Source organism: Lepus europaeus, chromosome 2 (assembly GCF_033115175.1).
Source record: "Lepus europaeus isolate LE1 chromosome 2, mLepTim1.pri, whole genome shotgun sequence".
Classification (NCBI taxonomy): Eukaryota; Metazoa; Chordata; class Mammalia; order Lagomorpha; family Leporidae; genus Lepus; species Lepus europaeus.
The window spans coordinates 84,893,684-84,911,968 of NC_084828.1; the positions used below are offsets into that span (position 1 = coordinate 84,893,684).

The following is an 18,285-nucleotide window of genomic DNA, read 5'->3' on the forward strand; positions in this document are numbered from 1 at the left end:
TCCTGCTGATGTGTGCCCTGGGGGACACCAGCAGATGCCTCAATTACGTGGGGTCCTGCCACTCGCATGGGAGACCTGGTTGGAGTTCTGAGCTCCTGGCTTCAGCCTGGCCCAGCCCTGGCTGTTGTGGGCATTTAGGGAGTCAACCCGTGGATGGAAGATCTCTCCCTCTCTTTTTAAAATAAATTGAAAATAAAAGTCTTGAAAAATGATACTTTTTAAAAAGTATGAACCCATAAAACAGTGTGTCCACTTTGGAGAATGGTCTCGGTAGTCCCTAGGAACGTTAATAAACATGGCGTCAGCATATGACCCAGTCATTCCACTCCACGTCGTGTACCCAAGAGAAATGGAACCCCGTGTGCACACAGAGGCTCACAGACAGATGTCCCACAGCAGCAGGACTCCTGAGAGCCAAAGGGTGACAGCTGGCGGAGGAACGGAACGTGGTCTACACACAGTGTGTTAATCTCTAGCCATCAAAAGGCGTGGGGCACAGACGCCTCCTGCAGCACTGACTGGCCCAAAAGCACCAGGCTCAGTGACAGCGGTCAGTCACCCAAGGGACACCACGGGAAGGCTCCGTGAATATGGACAGCCGGAATGGGGGGGGGGTCCAGGAGACAGAGGGTGCACGTGTGATTCCCAGGCTTGGAGCCTTGACAGGTGGTGGAGGCGAACAGCCTACCAGTAGAGTCGATTCTGGGAGGTGGGTGATGAAAGTGTTAGTGGCGCCGGCTGCACAGCTCCACAGAGACTAAAATCCCCTGAACTGTCCACTTTGAAAGGGTGAGCACCGCAACGCTGTTTGCGAACAGTGAAATGAGAGTCGTGTCTTGCTTTCAGCACACCAAAATCAGTAAGCAGCATTTTAGGTGATAATGACAATAATAGTGTGTCTTCACGAAAAACAGCACGCGCCTGGATTGTGGCTGGGTTCTGGGTTTGGGGCGTGGCGGGGCGGGGTGGGGGGCGGTGGAGGATTCCAAAGACCCCGGCTCCCGGGGCTGCGGGGCGCGGTCTGCGATGGCGTCCGAAAGCCCGGCTTGGGTGACGGGATGCGGGCGGACGGCGCCCCCGACCACTTCAGAGGGGGACGAGAGGCAGATGTCGGGGCGACCCGGTCCTCGGCTCGTTGGCTCCTTCCTTCCCGGCCCCGGCCCCGGTGCCACGGACCTGGGGGCCCGCAGGCGCAAGGCTGTGTGTGTACTGTGTGGCTGAGGGAGCGCGGGGAAGGGGAAGGGACTAAGTGCCAGGCTGCGGCCGGCCCCGCGGTCTGGGAGTGGGTGACCGCGAAGGGGCCGAGGGAGCCGGCGCCGCCGCACCCGTGTCGGGCCGGGGGCCGCAGCCTTTGTGCGGAGGCCGCTTCCGGCTCCCGCCGCTGGGGGGCGGCCTCTGCCCCGCCGACCCCCGACAATAGCGCGAGGGCTGGGAAGCCGCGCGGTCCCGGAAACTTTTCCCCGGTGCCTTCGCCGCCGCTGCCTGCGCCCGGGAGCGCGGAGCGGGCGCGCCCATCTCGGCCCGCGCCCGGTGCGCTCGCCGGGGCCGCGGGGGCCGCAGGAGGGGGCGCGGGACGGCGGCGCCCGGGCTGCCCGCGGCGAGTCCCGGCCACGCGGGCGGCTCGGCACCGGGCCGGGCCATGGGGGAGGCGCCCAGCCCCGCGCCCGCGCCCGCGCTCTGGGACTGGGAATACCTGGACCGCTGCTTCGCCCGCCACCGCGTCTGCATCTCCTTCGGCCTCTGGATCTGCGCCGCCTCCTGCTGGATCGCCGCCCACGCGCTGTAAGGGTCCCCGGGCCCGCGGCGCGCTGTGGAGTGGGGGGAGGGCGTTGCTCCCTCGTGGAGACCCGGAGGAAGCGGCGGATCGCGGGGGTGGACGGGGCAACCCAATTGCAGGATCGCAGCGAGCACTTCTCTGTAGACTGAAGTCGGATACTTTCCAGATTCCATGCACCGGGAGGCTGGGCTGTGAGCCAACGTGAGGAGGCTGGGTGGTGCAGTGGATGGGGCCCTGGACTGGAAACCACGGGTCCTGTGTCCTATTGTCAGCTCTTTCCCTGTGACTCGCTGGGCAAGTTATACAACCTCTGGCCTCCTGTGACCGGGGATAATACCTTATAGGATAAACGGTAGGCTTAAATGGCAGTACCTGCAAAACACTTAATAAGTGCTTGTTAAACATCGCTCCTGTTGATACAGCTATGCCATTAACCCCCTGTCCTATAAATTTGCCCAAGGCCTTCTTAACTGGGAAGGGGTGTGGCAACGCCCTGACTCTGGCTACAGCCTTTGCTGCACCTGCAGTGGGTTGGCCAAGTGCTCCTCATAGCCTGGGCTGTAGGGGTGAGCTCTCCAGTTGCGGAAATCCTTCCAGCACGGTGCCACCTAGGTGTTCCCTGGAAGGGAGAGAGGACCAGCACCTTGGCACCCGGTGGGCAGTCCCTGATGGTGTTTCAAAGTGCAGTGACTGGAGCATGAATAAAGACACCAGGGCCAGCTGTGGCTATTTTTTTTTTTTTTTAATTTGAAAGGCAGAGTTACAGAGAGGCAGAAGCAGAGAGAGAGAGAGAGAGAGGTCTTCCATCCACTGCTTCACTCCCCAGATGGCTGTAGTGGCCAGAGCTGCACCAGTCCAAAGCCAGGCACCAAGAGCTTCTACCGGGTCTCCTTCACGGGTGCAGAGGCCCAAGGACTTGGGCTGTCTTTCCTAGGCCATAGCAGAGAGCTGGATCAGAAGTGGAGCAGCCTGGACTCAAACCAGCATATATATGGGATGCCGACACTGCAGGCAGTGGCTTTACCCACTTTGCCACAGCACCTGCCCCCAGGTGTGGCATTCATTAACTCCTTCTGTCCTGTCCTGGCCCGACCCTGGGAGATAGGTGCTAGTGCTCCCCATTTGCTGATGAGGTGCACTCAGGGTCTGAGGGGTTAAATGACTTGAGCAAGTGAAAGGAAAGAACAAAAGCCCCGACCCTATTAAAGAGGCAGGCTTGTCAGGGTTAAATTCTGCAGGTCCCAGGGTGGACTGCAGGTGCACTGTCACCCTCTGTGGTCAGCACTGCCGGGCCCGGCACAGCTGTGGAATCTCAGGCCTGGAGAGGTTTGCCAGCTGGCCAGCCTGAGAACCAGCCTCTGCTTCTTCACCCTGCCTGGCGCGGGACATACCTGCTCGTTCGGGACCTCGCTGTCCCTGACTGTCCCCCATCTGTGTAAGTGGTGTAGGGGCTGCACTGAAGTCATCCATGACCCCTGGCCCCTGGGAGCTGAGGAATGTGAGGCCAGAGCCCTGCCGTCCGCTCAGCTGAGCTCTGGGGGCCTGGCGTTCTCCTCTCTCAGAAGGGTGGTGGAGAGCACCGATTGCTCCTCTGGCCCCACTCCGAGTTTCTAATTGGAGAGTCTTCACTCTTGGGCCTTGAGCTGCTTTCAGGGGTCCAGGTCGATGTTCCCAGTGGGAGCTGGGAGCACGGAGCTCGAGCGGGCAGGTGGGGAAGTGACTGGGAACCCAGTAGCCTCCGTGCTCATCCTGTGTTCCCCGGGCCGGCGCTCAGAACCAGTGCTACTGGTGTGGATTGCGCACAGCCCCTGGTTAAAGGAAGCTAGGGCGGCCACGATTGTGCCTCAGTTTCTCTGTAGGCATGAAGCCGGGAGACATATACCATAAAACACTGCTGAGTTCCAGTCCATGGTGCTGTCAGAAGAGCTGGGGTCCCTCCAGCCCACCCTGCCCACACGTGCCTGTCCTGGGTGGGTGCGGAGTCGGGAGGAAGGCTGGCAGCGGGGGCTCAGGAGGAGGTCGGCTCCCAGCTCTCCCCGCGTGTGAACAACATGCTCAGCTTGGACCCAGGCTGCCCTCACCGCGTATGCGGATTGAAAGGATCTCGCTTTCATTGCAGACAAACAAGGTGCCTCTTGGATACAGACGGGCAGCTCCGCAGTGACCTGCAGTGGCCAAGCTACTTTCCTAACCCCCCCTATTTCCCTTTCAAAGAAAAAAATAGATCCAACCTGGCAGCCAGGCTGTGCACGCAGGTGCTGGCTCAGCAGCCGGAGCCGGCCTGGTCTAGAGGAGGAAGGTCTGTCTTCCTCGTGGCAAAGGCGGTGTCCTCACCTTTCATGAGCTGTGGCTCCTGCCATGGCCAGGGACCAAGTTCTAAACCACCTGCTGAACCCCTGGGGTGGGGGTGGGGGAGTGCTTTCTAGGCACCTGTGCCCAGCCTCACACCCTCGTCCCCCCAGGCTGCTCTATCTGCGATGCACAAGGAGAGGCAGACGGGAGCAGTCGGCGCTGTGTGCTGCGTGCTGCCTCCTGGCCAGCCTGTGTGACGCCATCGGGGCCATCCTGGCCAGACAGCTCACCATCCAGGTATGTTGGTGCTGAGACCAGCGCAGGCCTGGCTTTCCTTTCTTGGCTGCAGCCACCCTGGCTCCTGTCCAGTTCCTTCAACATTCGAGGCACAGTTCAGTCTCAGGGCCTGTGCCCTGGTGGTCTTTCTGCCCCCTTCCGATGCCACTGAGCCTTTATCCACATGGCTCCCCGCTCACCTCCGTCCTTCTCCGCTCAGGAAGCCTTGCCTGTGTGAGATCCTGCTGCGCCTCTTCCGCGAGCATTCTGGGTCACCTGCTCCTGCTCGGTTTCCCACACTCACCCTGGCACTCCGTGCTCTTTACTTTTGTCTGTGAACCTCACCTGCATGCCGGCAGTGCCACGGGGGGGAGGACTTTCATCACTGCTATCTCCCGTCACCTGAAGCAGCACACCACACACGCTCGATGACCCTGCCGTTGCTCTCACCGTGTTTAGAGCCCCGAGCGCAGCCCCAGCTAATGTAGCGCTGCCTGGATCCCGCCCCAGGTGGCAGCGCAGGCTTTGGAGCAAGTGAGAAGCAGCTTCACGTTTCCCAAAAGTCCATGAACCTGGACAGAACAGGCCTGTCCCAAAACACACGTCCCCAGGAAAACCTGGTGGGCCTCCCTGCAGAGGCATCCCTGGGGCTTGTCGTGCCCTTGTGCTCAGCCCTGCAGATTTGGAGAGTTCTGGACTCTGCTTGTGCAGTAGCTTCTCAGAGGCAGGTCATTCCCTTTGGCTGATAGGATATGATAAGGTCCAGCCTAAGCCCAGTAACAACACCTGACATTGATTAAAAACTTGACTCAGTACTTGGTACTAAGGACCTTGCATGTGTTAATGTCTTACACCCTGAGAGCACCCCCTGGGGGCAGGTGTATTCCTTCTCCTTGTGCTTGTTTTACAAGTTTGGAAACTCAGACGGAGAGAGGTTAAACGTTCAGAACTTGCCTGAAGTCATCCCTCCTCCCCCAAGTATCAGTGCCAGGATGCAAACTCCAGACACCTGCTCTTGACCTCTGACTCCACCGGTGCCCGTGTAGGGAGTGTGCACGCCTCTGGCCCAGGAGCTTTCTGAGTGCTGTCCCCAGTGAGCCGCCTGATGGCCTTTGGGGAGGTACTGGTGGTGTTGGGCCTCGTGACCAGTGAAGAAACTGAGGCCAAAGTCACACAGCGTAGACTCTTCCCGCAGTGGGAAGCGGAGGGCTGAGTTCTCTTCCCACCTCCACCAAGTGAGCCTCCATATAACTTGGGATCAGTCACTTACTTATTTTTTATTTTCATTGTATTTGAGAGACACAGAGACAGGGAGAGAGAGGAAGACAGAGAGATCGATCTTCCATTCACTGGTTTACCCCCACCCAGAAATTCCGACAACAGCCCGTGCGTGGCCCAGAACTCCTTCAGGTCTTCCATGTTGGTAGCAAGGACCTAAATCCCTGAGCCTTCGTCTGCTGCTTTCCACGTTAGCAGGAAGCTGAATCAGAGCAGAGCCAGACTCAGACCCAGGTCCTCCGATGTGGAACACAGCTTCCCACGTGGCTTCTCAGATGCGCCACCAGGATCACGCACCCAGACACCCATATGGAGATGATAACGACCCTTTCCCGGCTTGGTGGGAGACGCCACCGTGCAATGTATGTGGAGGTGCTGCATTGGTGTGATGCCTAAGGGGAGGGGACCCAGGTGACAGGCGCTGGATGGCCCAGAAAAGACGCTGGGACACCAACGCTCCACTTCCCTTTGCTCCCAGGTTTTCACTGGTGCCTACCTAGCAGCCGTTGACTTAGCGAACTTCGTGTTCATTCTCTTCCCAGTCTGTGGATCCAAGTTCAAGCCTCATTCGGGTGAGTGTGTGGCCGTCTGTTCCTAGCTTCACCCACCTGTTCATTCATGGGAACCCTAAGTGCCTGCTCCTCGTCACGCCCTGAGCCAAGCCCTTGCCAGGCACTGAAGAATGAATGCAGCTGGCCGGCGCCGCAGCTCATTAGGCTAATCCTCTGCCTTGCGGCGCCAGCACACCGGGTTCTAGTCCCGGTCGGGGCACCGATCCTGTCCCAGTTGCCCCTCTTCCAGGCCAGCTCTCTGCTGTGGCCAGGGAGTGCAGTGGAGAATGGCCCAAGTGCTTGGGTCCTGCACCCCATGGGAGACCAGGAGAAGCACCTGGCTCCTGGCTTCGGATCAGCGCGGTGCGCCGGCCGCAGCGCGCCAGCCGCGGCGGCCATTGGAGGGTGAACCAATGGCAAAGGAAGACCTTTCTCTCTCTGTCTCTCTCTCTCACTGTCCACTCTGCCTATCAAAAAAAAAAAAAAAAAAAAAAAAAAAAAAGAATGAATGCAGCCCCAACCTCAGCCCAGGGCCCTAAACAGTCGAGCTGTTGGCTCAGGGGTGTGGGCATGTGATGGGCTACCAGGGGCCGGGAGGGGCCTGCAGGTTTCAGAGAAACACATGATAGCGGACAGCAGGCAAGGATGTTCCAGGTGCACAAAGGCCAAAGAGGAGGGCTGGGGTGCGCCTTTGGGGGTTGATCAGTGATAATTCAGCCTGCAAGTCTGGGGTGGGCAAGCAGAGCCCTACAACTTCTGGATGCCAGGAATAGGCACAGACCACGGCAGCCAAGGTGGGGGCCAGAAGTGATGGAGGTGGGATGAGCAGCCCTGAGTCCATGGGGCAGCAGTGGCCTTGGACCTTATCCCCATGGAGGGAATGCTCACTTCACCCCTCAGCTTGCTAGTGCTGCTAGGAGAGAGGTCGTTAGACCTGCTCAGGGGAGGCTAAATGTCAAGGAAACGTCCAAAGATGCTGCTGTGGCTGCTCACCCTGCTCCAAGTTCAGGTGCTTGGGCGCACACATATCCACTCACTGATGTATTCGCCAGGCTCCTGGGGCTGGCAGAAGCTGCTAGGGCAGGGGCCTGCCCAGGGGCTAGGCTAGGTAAGGTTCTGCTGTGCGCCAGGTCTGTGTGCTGAAAGATAAGGTCACCCCTGCCTAGGGCAGGAGAAGTGCCAGGTGCAGGGCTGGGAGGGGTGGGTGGTGACCAGTGCGCCTATCCCCCACCCCCAGGGGCCTTGAAGGGGCAGAGCTGAGCAGCCGGGGAGGCCTCCCGCCTGAGTGACCACTTCTCCCCTAGGAGAGTCCTGGGTTCCAGGAGCCATGTGGGATTCTGTTGTCTCTTGCAGGTGGGGACACCCAAGAGAGGAAGAGGAGGCGGCGCCTCAGGGCCAGCATCTTTGCCCTGGCCCTGCCCTTGAGCCTGGGCCCTGGCTGGGCTCTGTGGGCTGCTGTCCCCAAGGCCTCCGCCCTGGTGCGGGGGCCGCAGCGGAGGCTGCTGGGAAGCCTGCTGCAGGTGAGGCTGAGCGGACGTGGGCAAGACTCAGGGCCGTGCAGGTCCCTTCCCCCGTGGTTCCTCCGAATGCCCCAGGTGGGAGAAAGGGGCTTGGGGCAGGGCAGGCTTAGCCGTTGTTGGGGGAAGCCCAGGAACAGTCTCTGCAGAGAACTGAGAGCGGATCCCTCGTTCCCGCAGGACGAAGCTGAAGTCCTCGGCTACCTGCTGGGTGTCGTCGCTGCCCTTGGCTCCTGGGCTACCCGGATCCCCCCACTCTCCAGAATTGTAAGGCTGGGGTGGGGCTGGGAGCGTGGGTCACAGGGCAGGTCTTAGGGCATCTGGGAGCATCCTGGAAGCCCCAGATCGTGGGGCGGGGGTGCGTGTGTACCCCATGTACTGCAGCACATCCTTAGGTTTCTCTGAGGAGCCCCCAGGTATGGCAGCTTCCAGGGGCTGTGTGCAGAGAGTGGCAGCTGGCCGCAGGGAGTCCTGGGCCACGTGGGGAGCCCGCTGCTTGCATCCCTGCTCCTTGGAGCAAATGGCAAGCAGGCAGGTTATGAAGTCTCTGGGGTGCACGCAGATGAGAGGGCGGCCCCCGCCAGTGCTGGGCTTCCGTGTGGCTCAGACAAAGCATTTCAATGCTTTAGGAAGTCAAAGCCGTGTCAGCTGTTGCCAGACAGGGAGACGAGGCTCCTGTGCTGGCCGTGATGCAGGGTGGAGCGTGTTTACCCTGCCTGGCCAGGGTGGCTAGCAGCTGTCGCGCCGGCTCCCTAGGGGAGGTGGGGTTTCAGGAGGCGGGGGCCAGGGAAAGGCAGCCGACAGGAAGCCCGAGCAGCGGCGAGATGCTGTGTGGACGTGTGAAGTCTGCTCTGCCGACGCTTCTGAGACAGCTGCTCCCGTCTCGCCGATGGGAACCGTGGCCACATGTCCCACCATGAAAGTGGGATGCTGGTGTTGCAAGAGAGGCTTAACCCCACGTCATAGGCCCACCCCATGCCCACCATTTAGTTTACAGAATCTGTAATCCCAGGGCCTCATGATTTAGCGGTGGCTCCTTGGGAAGAGGACTGGGGATGGCGGGTGACCGGTGACCTGAGGCTTCAGCCTGCGCCCTGACCGCCGGAAGCCTCGCAGGCCTGCGTTCGCAGCAGGTTCCTATCATCAGATGTAGAAGGGCACTGGGGAGCCCTGGGCTCGGCTCAGCAGCCCCCGGGGTGACTCTGCAGGTAGCCAGGGGCTGGCTGGGAGCTGGCGCGGTGCCCTCACCACTGGACAAGTATTCGATTCCTTGGACTGCAATAGCGAAGTCCCACAGACCTTGAACCGCAGCACTGCGTTGTCTCAGGAGCGGGCGTTGTAGCCCAGTGGGTTAAGCCAGCACTTGTGACACCAGCATCGCATATCCAAGCTCCAGTTTGAGTCCCGGCTGCTCCACTTCTGGTCCAGCTCCCTGCTAATGCACCTGTGAAAGCAGAAGATGGCCCAAGTGCTTGCACCCCTGCCATCCACTTGGGAGGTCCAGATGGTGGAGCTCTGGGATCCTGGCTTTGAACTTGGAGCAGCCCAGCTGTTGCAGCCATTTCCAGCCAATGGAAGATCTCTCTCTATGTCACTCCACCTTTCAAATGAATCAATCTTTTTTTTTTTTTTTAAAGGAACTGTATTGTCCCAGAGCAGGAGGCCAGAAGTCCAAAGTGCAGGTGCAGGCAGTGCTACTCCCTCTGATGTGCAGGGGAAGGGTCTGTCCAGCCTCCCTCCCAGCCTGCTTTGGGACAGCACAGCTCCAGGCCTCAGATGGCGCTGCCTAGGTGCCTAGGTGCATGTATCCTCACAGCCTTCCCTCTCCACTCTCTGTGTGCCAGACGTTGGAGTAGGGCCCACCTTCTGTCCTCATCCCAACCTGATTGTCCGCTAAGGCTCTGTTTCCAAATAAGGCCGCACCCACAGCCTCTGGGGCTTAGAATGTCAACACCTTTTGGTGGGGTGGAGCGTAACTCCCACCCCACCTGAAACATTCCCCCGGCCAGCCCCCCGCCTGCCTTGTTTCCTGCAACCTGAAGGCAGCTCCTTTGGTGTCCCCCCACCCTCCGTGGTTGCCCGGGTCTGCAGCAGGAGCTTGGCACTGGACAGCAGCGGCCCTGACTGCTCTGCTCCCCAGTGGAGCTCAGGGCTGCTCGTGCTGGGTGCCTGACTACTGAGTGACTTAATCTGGCCTGCAAGAAAGGAAGCCTGCAGGTACAGCGATCACAGGGGCTGTCTGGGGGCAGAAAGAGCAGCCTGTACTCTGTGGTCTCAGAGGATAGAACTGAGCCCCAGCCTGGGGGGAGGCTGGGAGTGGGGCACTTCCCACTGAGTAAAGAGGATGTCACGGTGGGACATGTGGCATGCAGAGAGCAGCCAGTATTGTTCCTGCCTCAGAGGTAGTGAGCTCCCCATCACTACGGGCATTCAAGCCGGAGATTGCCTTGGAATTGTCTGAGCAGCCTCCGAGGTGCTGCCATGCCCAGGAGTTTCTGGTTCTGTAAAGAGCTCAGAGCTAGGGTTCGCTGATTCGGGAGAAGCCCAGCAGGGTTTAGCCATGGCCTTGGACCCTGGTTCCCAGAAGCTGCTCTAGTTTAGCCTCGGTGGGGGTACCGAGGAGAGGAATGGCTGGCTGGGTGGCCTTGCTCCAGGAGTGAGTCCTTGGATGGGACAAGGGGTGTGAAGGTCATGCTGGTCCAGAAAGCCTGGTGGTGGCTGCTTCAGAGGCTGGGGCAGGCCCCGCCTCCAGCCCCTCCCCTGGTTTCACTACCAGCCTATCCTGCCCGGAGACAAGGCTCGCCCATGCTACAGGAGGACCAGCCGCTGTCTCATGCGGCCACAGTCCAGTCCCATCCTTCAAGCAGTTAGTAAGCACCTACTGTATGTCTGGCGCTGCGGAGAAATAGCACCACGTAGGCCCTACTGAATGTGGAAGCCGTGCATGCTGTATGTGGGAGAGGGCGCGGAGGGCTTCCTGGCGTGGGCAGTGACAAGAGGGAAGTCAAGAGGCAGGAAGCCCGAGCCCAGCTCAGCAGGCCATCCCCCCACCCCCAGCTGTCATGCTCCTCTGCAGATTCGGGGGGTGAGGGGGACGGGGCGCCTGTGTGTGTGTATGTGTGTGTATAAGCACACGGGTAGGGCACCATGGTACCTGCCAAGGCTGCTTGCCTATCACAGCGCCCCGGAGCAGGTGTGCCCATCGCTTGCCCTCATCTGGGCTTCAGAACGCCCGGAGTGGCATCTCTCACTCTCCTACCCTCCCCATTTGGCTGGGGTCAGCACTGGTGGTCCCGGGAGGCGGAGGTTGGGCCCCTCACGCCCTGCCCAGGGTCGGAGGCCAAGTGCAGAGATGCAGCAGCTGGGGCAAAAGCTGGCAGACTAAAGGGGTCGTGCCCCCGGGGACTGGCCCTGGGCAGAGGGCCTGCCTCCCCTGCCCAGCCACAATGCGCTGCCGAGGGGCCTGGGTCTCATGGGTCTCAGGGTCCCATGCTCCTCTCTGCACAGTGCCGGGGGAAGCCCTTTCCCTCCATCCATCTGTGGGCCCGGGCCCTGGCCAGCCTGGCGGGCCTCCTCTACGCCTCGGCCATTGTGGCCCATGACCGGCAGCCTGAGTACCTGCTGCGGGCCACACCCTGGCTCCTGACCTCCCTCGGCCGCGCTGCGCTGGACGTTGCCGTATCCACCCCAGGCCCCGCAGGGCACCCCTGCAATGCCCAGACACTCTGCTGTGGTGGTGGTGTGTGAATGTGTGTATGTGTGGAGTGAGCGGTGTGTGTGTGTGTGTGGTGAGTAGTTTGTGAGTGTGTGGTGTGTGTGTTTAGTGAAGTGTGAGGGTGGTGTGTGAAAGTGTATGTGTGTGTGCTGTGTGAATGTGGTGAGTGTGATATGTGAGTGAGTGGTGTGTGAGTGTGCAAGTGTGTGTGGTGTGTGAAAGTATATGAGTGTGTACTAAGTGTGGTGAGTGTGGATGTGTGGCGAGTGTGGTATGTGAATGTGTGGTGATGTGTGAGTGTGGTATTGTGTGGTGTGTTTGTGTGTGTGTGTGGTGTATGAGTGTATGGTATGTGAATGTGTGCGTGGTGTGTGGATGTGAGTGTGTGGTGAGCGTGGTGTTGGGTGTGGCGTGTGACTGCCTGAGTGGTGTGAGTGTGGTGTGTGTGGTGTGGTGTGTGTGTGTGTGTGTGGTACGCGTGTGTGGTGTGTGAATGCGTGTGTGGACGTGTGTGGTGTGTGGATGTGAGTGTGAGGTAGGGGAACCGCCGGAGGCCCCCTCTCCCCGCTGAAGGCTGAGGGCAGAATCCCGCACCGCCGGCCTCAGCTGCTGGTGCCCGTGGCCCGGCAGCATGGTGTCGGTTCCGGGCCCGTCATCATGCGGCCTCTGCCCGCGGCTCCTCTCAGGGACTCCGCCTAGGGCCCCGCACGAACGCACTGCGTTGTCACCTTGATCCTATCAGCGGGACTACTCGTGGGGCTCCAGCTGGGCGGGAGCGCGGGGCCGCCAGCCAGGGCGCCCCGTGCTGCTGCGGGGGGCTCGGTTTAACCAGGCCTTACCGAGTGCTGGTTAGGCAGGGCCCGGAAGGGATGGGGACACAGAGAGCCAGGCCTGGCCGTGTCCTCGACACAGCAGCAGGCACCTGTCCGGGGCGGGTGGGGCCGAAGGTGCTGCACCCGCTGGAACCTTGACCTGGGCTGGAACCTTAACCTCGGCGTCCCAGATCATTTTGCTGTCGTGCGCGATGAAGAGCAAGAGGAGGCGGGCTTTGGCCCTGGCTGCGGAAGCCACAGAGAGCGCCGACACCGAAGCCCTGCTGACCTGTGCCGACCCAGAGGAGGAGAGCCAGGAGGCGAGGACCGGGGACAAGGTCTCTGCTGGTGCCACCGCAGTGACGGCTGGCACGGGGGCGGGGCACGAGCCTTGAGGGCTGGGGCTTGGGAATTCTGGGAGGCCCTGTGCCGTTGGCCAGTTGATCACAGCAAAGCTACTGTTCGTGTCCAAAGTCGCTGTGGGCCTGAATGCACTAAGCCCCTGGGCTTTCCTAGCCATAAGAGCGTTTCAGTGGCTGGGGACCCGTCTGCAGGTGCCGCCCCAGGAGCACTCCTCTACCCTTCCTTCTGCTACAAAAAACAATTTTTTAAAGAGTGGTTTTTTTTTTTATTATTATTACTTCATGAACAATATAGCTACATAGATGAAATGGTCAAATTCTACTTTTGTTGTTTTCTAATTGATATGCAAACCCATGCCCACTATCAGTGACTGTATTATTTTAAAAATAATGTGATTTTCCACTAAGACCTCATTCAAAATATGCGACTGTTTACATGTGCATCCTTGCCACCTACACTGTCGCCTCCTCTCGGCGGTCCAGAGCCTATTGTCGGGCCGCGCTGTCAGGTGCAGCTCGCGTGCACCTTGGGGTGCTGCCGCCTCGAGGTACGGCTCCAGCTGCGGGACCTGTCTGCTCTGTGCTCACCACACACTGCTCCGTTGCTTTTGTTTTTTAGTTGATCTGGCTAAAAAACTAACTTTATTTTTTAAAATATCATTTATTGAACGCTATTTATTAGGAAGGCAGAGAGAAGGAAAACGTCCATTCCCTGGTTCACCCCCCAAATGCTGCAATAGCTGAGGCTGGGCCAGGCGGAAGTCAGGAGCCAGGAACTCAGTCCAGGTCTCCCACATGGGGGGCAGGGACCCAAGGACTGGAGCTTTTGCCTGCTGCTTCCCAGGGTGCAAATAGCAGAGAGCTGAAATTTGGAAGCAGAGCCGGCACTCAACACAGAATGGGTGTCCCAAGTGGTGTCTTTTTAAAAAATATTTATTTTTATTTATATGAGAGGCAGACAGAGAGAGAGGTCTTCCATCCGCTGGTTTACTCCCCAGATGACTGCAACAGTCAGAGCTGAGCTGATGAAACCAGGAGCCAGGAGCTTCCTCTGGGTGCAGGGGCCCAAGGACTTAGACCATCCTCTAGTGCCTTCCCAGGCCACAGCAGAGAGCTGGATCGGAAGTGAAGCCTCCAGGACTTGAACAATGAAGCTTTATCGGCCCCTGTTGTTTTATTTTTTAAGATGTCCAGCTCGTTCCACTGTGCCACAGAGCTTGGGGACCACTGGCCTCCTGTGACCTTACAGAGATACATAGGAAGCAGAAAGAGAGACCTGCCATAGAAAACAGGCAAAATCAATAGGCTAATCCTCCGCCTAGCGGCGCCGGCACACCGGGTTCTAGTCCCGGTCGGGGCGCTGGATTCTATCCTGGCTGCCCCTCTTCCAGGCCAGCTCTCTGCTGTGGCCAGGGAGTGCAGTGGAGGATGGCCCAAGTGCTTGGGCCCTGCACCCCATGGGAGACCAGGAGAAGCACCTGGCTCCTGCCTTCGGATCAGCGCGGTGCCCCGGCCATAGCGTGCCAGCCGCGGCGGCCATTGGAGGGTGAACCAACGGCAAAGGAAGACCTTTCTCTCTGTCTCTCTCTCACTGTCCACTCTGCCTGTCAAAAAAAAAAAAAAAAAAAAAAAAAAAACAGGCAAAATACCCTGGGTTGTTTTCTTTTTTAATAAAATGGGGCCTTGTTCTTAGAAAACGCCTCCTGACTTTGCAATTCTCCTTCCTGTCTCCACTTGAAAGAAAACAGATTGGATGCCCCTCACCACCCTGTCGCATGGCAAGTCACTGAGGGCGATGGCGGCCATCAGTCACTACTTGGAGCTGACCATTGAGCCCGTGCAGCAGGTGAGCAGCCCGGGCCCCAGCCTGGTGAGTGGAAGGGTGGGAAGCAGTCATGGAAGGCTCCTTGGAGGAAGTGAGGAACATTTTTTCTGCCAAAGGGCCATCTGGCTATCATTCGCAGGCTATACCAGGTGATCAGCTTACAGATTAGCCTGACTGACTGAATTTCCAGTCTCCCCTGCAGTTGCCCTGGTGGGCCGGACCCAGTGACTTCCAGGCCCACGGGTGGACGTTCCCCACAGCTCTGCTGAAGGATGGGCAGAGGCGTGGAAGTCCTTAACAGCTCTCCAAGGCTGCAGCAAAGGAGACGGGTGGAGATTCTGCCCAGAGAGGCCGCTGACCACCTGAGGCCTCACCGCGCAGCAAGGGGGCGCTCAGCTGTCACACCTGGCCTCTCGTCCCTCCCTCCCCACACGCCCCAACCCTCTTCCTTTATTCGCTGAAGCTGCCACCCCAAGGGAATTAACAGGGAAGCTTGGTACAAAGCTTTTGAAATCCACACGTTTTTTTCACGACACCTGTTGTCCACCTGAGCCTTTGGAAGACCCCCAGCATAAGCCGCCGGTAACTGGCCGGCCACCTCCTTGGGCCACGTTTTTCAACATGAACTTCTATATATGAGCACATGCAAAACTGCTTTTTCTCCCTCTTGTTACTCTTTTATCAGTTGGTTGACAAGCCCCAGCTATTGAACCCAAGCGGGTAGAGAGAAAAAGACATTTCCTCCTCTCCTAGTTTCTCTGCTTTCCCCTCGGCTTCTGCCAGGCTTTGGCCTGGGGGCCCTGAGCCCTGGCCTGGGAGGGGCTTTCCTGAGGCCCACGAGTCCCCTGGCAGTCAGTCACCGATCTTGCCGCCCCCCTGGTGTGTATCTGTGTCCTTTCCCTGGGCACAGCTCCAGCCTTGGCTGCCCACCTGCCCAGTCAGCGGCACCACCTGGCGTCTCGCACTTAGCACACACTTAGACACAGAATTCTGGTGTGCGTGCCTTTTCGTCCTCCTCGCCTCGGTGGGCGACTGACACCCCCCATCCGTGCACTGACTACTGAAGACAGAAGTTCCTCTCTGCACCACACTCGAAGCCCGTGCAACCCAACCTGCCAGTCTCTAAATGCCTCCTCTCCAGGAGGTCTGCCTCCCGCTGGGGCACCTTCTGCAGGATCCTTACACATGCAAATGAGAGTTCCCCCTTCCTTTGTTTCAAACGCTGCTCTGCCTTCTCCTTCCTCTGCGAGTGGAATCTGAGCTTACAGAGACTTCTGCAGATCCCCCCTCCCTGCGCATGCTCTCTGCACCTGCTCCCTCCTACAGCCACTCAGGGCTTTCCTCTCCCCCTCGGCCTGCAGTGCTCTTCCTCCTGATTCTCCCTGTGTGGCTCCCTCTTTTTTTTTAAGATTTATTTATTTATTTGAAAGAGTTACACACACACACACACACACAGAGAGAGAGAGAGAGAGGGAGGTCCTCCATCCAATGGTTCACTCCCCAGTTGGCCTCAATGGCCGGAGCTGCGCCAATCCAAAGCCAGGAGCCAGGAGCTTCTTCCTGGTCTCCCACACAGGTACAGTGGCCCAAGGAGTTGGGCCATTTTGTACTGCTTTCCCAGGCCATAGCTGAGAGCTGGATCAGAAGTGGAGCAGCCGGGTCTCAAACCAGCACCCATATGGGATGCCAGCGCTTCAGGCCAGGGCATTAACCCACTGCGCCACAGCACCAGCCCCATGGCTCTCTTTCCTGTCTTGCAAACCTCAGTGTAAATGTCACAGTCTCCATTTTCTGCTGCTACAACAAAACACCTGAGACCGGGTAATTTATAAAGAGTGGCATTTTATTTGGCTTGTGGTTCTGGAAAGCAACAAGTTCAAGGGCATGGTGCCGGCGTCTTCTCAGCTTCTGGTGAGGGCCTTCTCGCTGCATTGCACCGGAGTGGAGGGCAGCACACAAGGAGGCAGAGCTGGCCCAGCCCCTCTCCCTCTCCTTATAAAGCCACTAACGCCATTGGGGGATTAAGTTTCCAGCACATGGCCTTTGGGGGGACACAGTGAAACCATGGCAATCGCCTTCTCCAGAGGCCTTCCCCAACCCTCTGGTGGGAAGCAGCCTCCAGCCTCTGTGCTGTTAACTCCATTACCTTTTAAGATTCTCTGCAAAGCACTTAGCACTCTAGCTGCGCTGTTGTCTGTCTCCTGCAGGGATGTACATTTTGTCTCCTGTTGGCCCCTGGTCCTGGGCTCTCAGTCTAGATAGGCTTTGAAGGTGCCCAGAGGATCAGCCTGGTGCCCAGACCAGCTCTCGTGCCTTGGGTATTGGGTGCAGCCATCCCTGTGGGTGATGTCAGTGATGTCAGGGGGATTTGGAATGTGTTTTTGCAACTCAGAGCCCAGCTCAGCCACTTGCTGATCTTTGGGAGGGCGGCAGGGTGGGAAGGTATGGGGCCAGTGTTAGCACGGGGAACTCTGGCAGTATCTCGCCAAAGCTCTGCACTGGAAAGCTTTAAATCAAGAGACTTCTGACAAAAAAATACCCGCAAACGTTGTAATTACTTTGACCACCCCCCACCTGCCCGGAGTGCATTGCTGCTGTCAGATGGTCCTCCTCCACCCTCCCACCGGAGCCACATGCCTGTTGAGTGTCCACTTGGCCTCTTCCTTCTGTGTCCAGTAGGGGGAGCCCCAAGACAGCTCCCAGCAGGGATCCCCAGCCCTCCTGTGTGCTGGGCAGGAAGCTACCTCCTCTGCTGGGGTGGGGGTGGGGGGACGACACGACACCATTGCCCTGGCACCTGTTTGTTGAGAGCTGACCACTGGCCAGGTTCTCGGCGTGGAACAGCAGCCAACACTTCCAGGTGCTTATTGCAGTCTGGCATTCTGGGCTGAGAGCTTTGCCTACATTAACTCTTGAGTCAACTCACAGCCACCCTGGGAGGTGTGATCCTCATGTTCCAGGTAAAAAATGACTGGAGCACAGAGGGGCTAAGCAACTTGCTCAAGGTCACACAGCCTGCCAGTGGCAGAGCCAGGATTCAGACCTGTCTGCCCGAGTCACACCCCTGACCACCCAGCTCTGCAGCCTCCTCCTTAGCATGATGGCTGGCACCAAAGGAGCATCTGATAAAGGCTTCATTTGAGTATGACTGATACACATCATCATAACCCTATGACTATTCCTATTGTTAGTAACAATTGACAATTTTATGATGAGTTCCAGGTGAGGTACAGAGGTGTTGAATAACCTGCCCATGATCCTGTAGTTTAAAAATCTCAGAAACAGGTCTCAAGCTAAGTCTGATTCCAGAGCCTGAGCTGTTATAAAGGGAACAGACTCTGTGTTGCCATCGTATGCCTGCTAAGGGAGCAGTTTTTCACTGTTGAACAAGGAGGTCTTGGTGGGCAAGGTCATGGTCAAACAGTGCCCTTGGAGGCCCTGTGCACTGGTGAACACAGTCACTTCCAAAAGTTCAAAGGAAAGTGAAATCAAAAGATAGGTGTATTTTGGTACCAAAAAAAAGTTTGAAATCCGTGCAGTTCTTTTCCTTGAAAAGTTCATGGAGAGTGAGTATTATGAAAAACTTCTGCGTGGACTTGTTGAAGTGCCCACAGATGCGTTGACTGGACAGCCACCTGGACATGGGTGCTGTCCCAGGAAACTGCACTGAACCGGGCAAGGCTGGAGCCCTGCTGGATGTGGGCTCCTGAGCCATTCTCTTGCATTCGGGGCATTTACTTCTGAGCCCCATGCAGGATGGATGCGTGGATGACGGATGGATGCATGGATGACGGATAGATGCGTGGATGGATAGATGTATGATAGGTGATAAATGATAGAAAAGTGATAGATAAAAGATAGATGGTAGGCAGGTAATCGA

The 18,285-nt window shown here is 58.1% G+C and overlaps 1 protein-coding gene across 6 annotated transcripts in view; it reads left to right on the forward strand.

Moving 5' to 3' along the window:
- Nucleotides 1–1,639: 1,639 nt before the first annotated feature.
- TMEM44 (transmembrane protein 44) overlaps nt 1,640–18,285 on the forward strand; it is a 34,636-nt gene continuing 17,990 nt past the window's right edge. For 4 of the 6 annotated variants that reach the window (XM_062209944.1, XM_062209953.1, XM_062209962.1 and 1 more), the window contains exons 1-8: nt 1,640–1,782; nt 4,240–4,366; nt 6,102–6,195; nt 7,528–7,694; nt 7,872–7,958; nt 11,199–11,369; nt 12,410–12,556; nt 14,322–14,426. In XM_062209944.1, the coding sequence (XP_062065928.1) occupies nt 1,640–1,782; nt 4,240–4,366; nt 6,102–6,195; nt 7,528–7,694; nt 7,872–7,958; nt 11,199–11,369; nt 12,410–12,556; nt 14,322–14,426 (1,041 nt within the window). Of the gene's footprint in view, nt 1,783–4,239; nt 4,367–5,818; nt 5,986–6,101; nt 6,196–7,527; nt 7,695–7,871; nt 7,959–11,198; nt 11,370–12,409; nt 12,557–14,321; nt 14,427–18,285 lie in introns of those variants that run through there. The other 2 variants (XM_062209992.1, XM_062209981.1) reach the window with 2 other exon arrangements.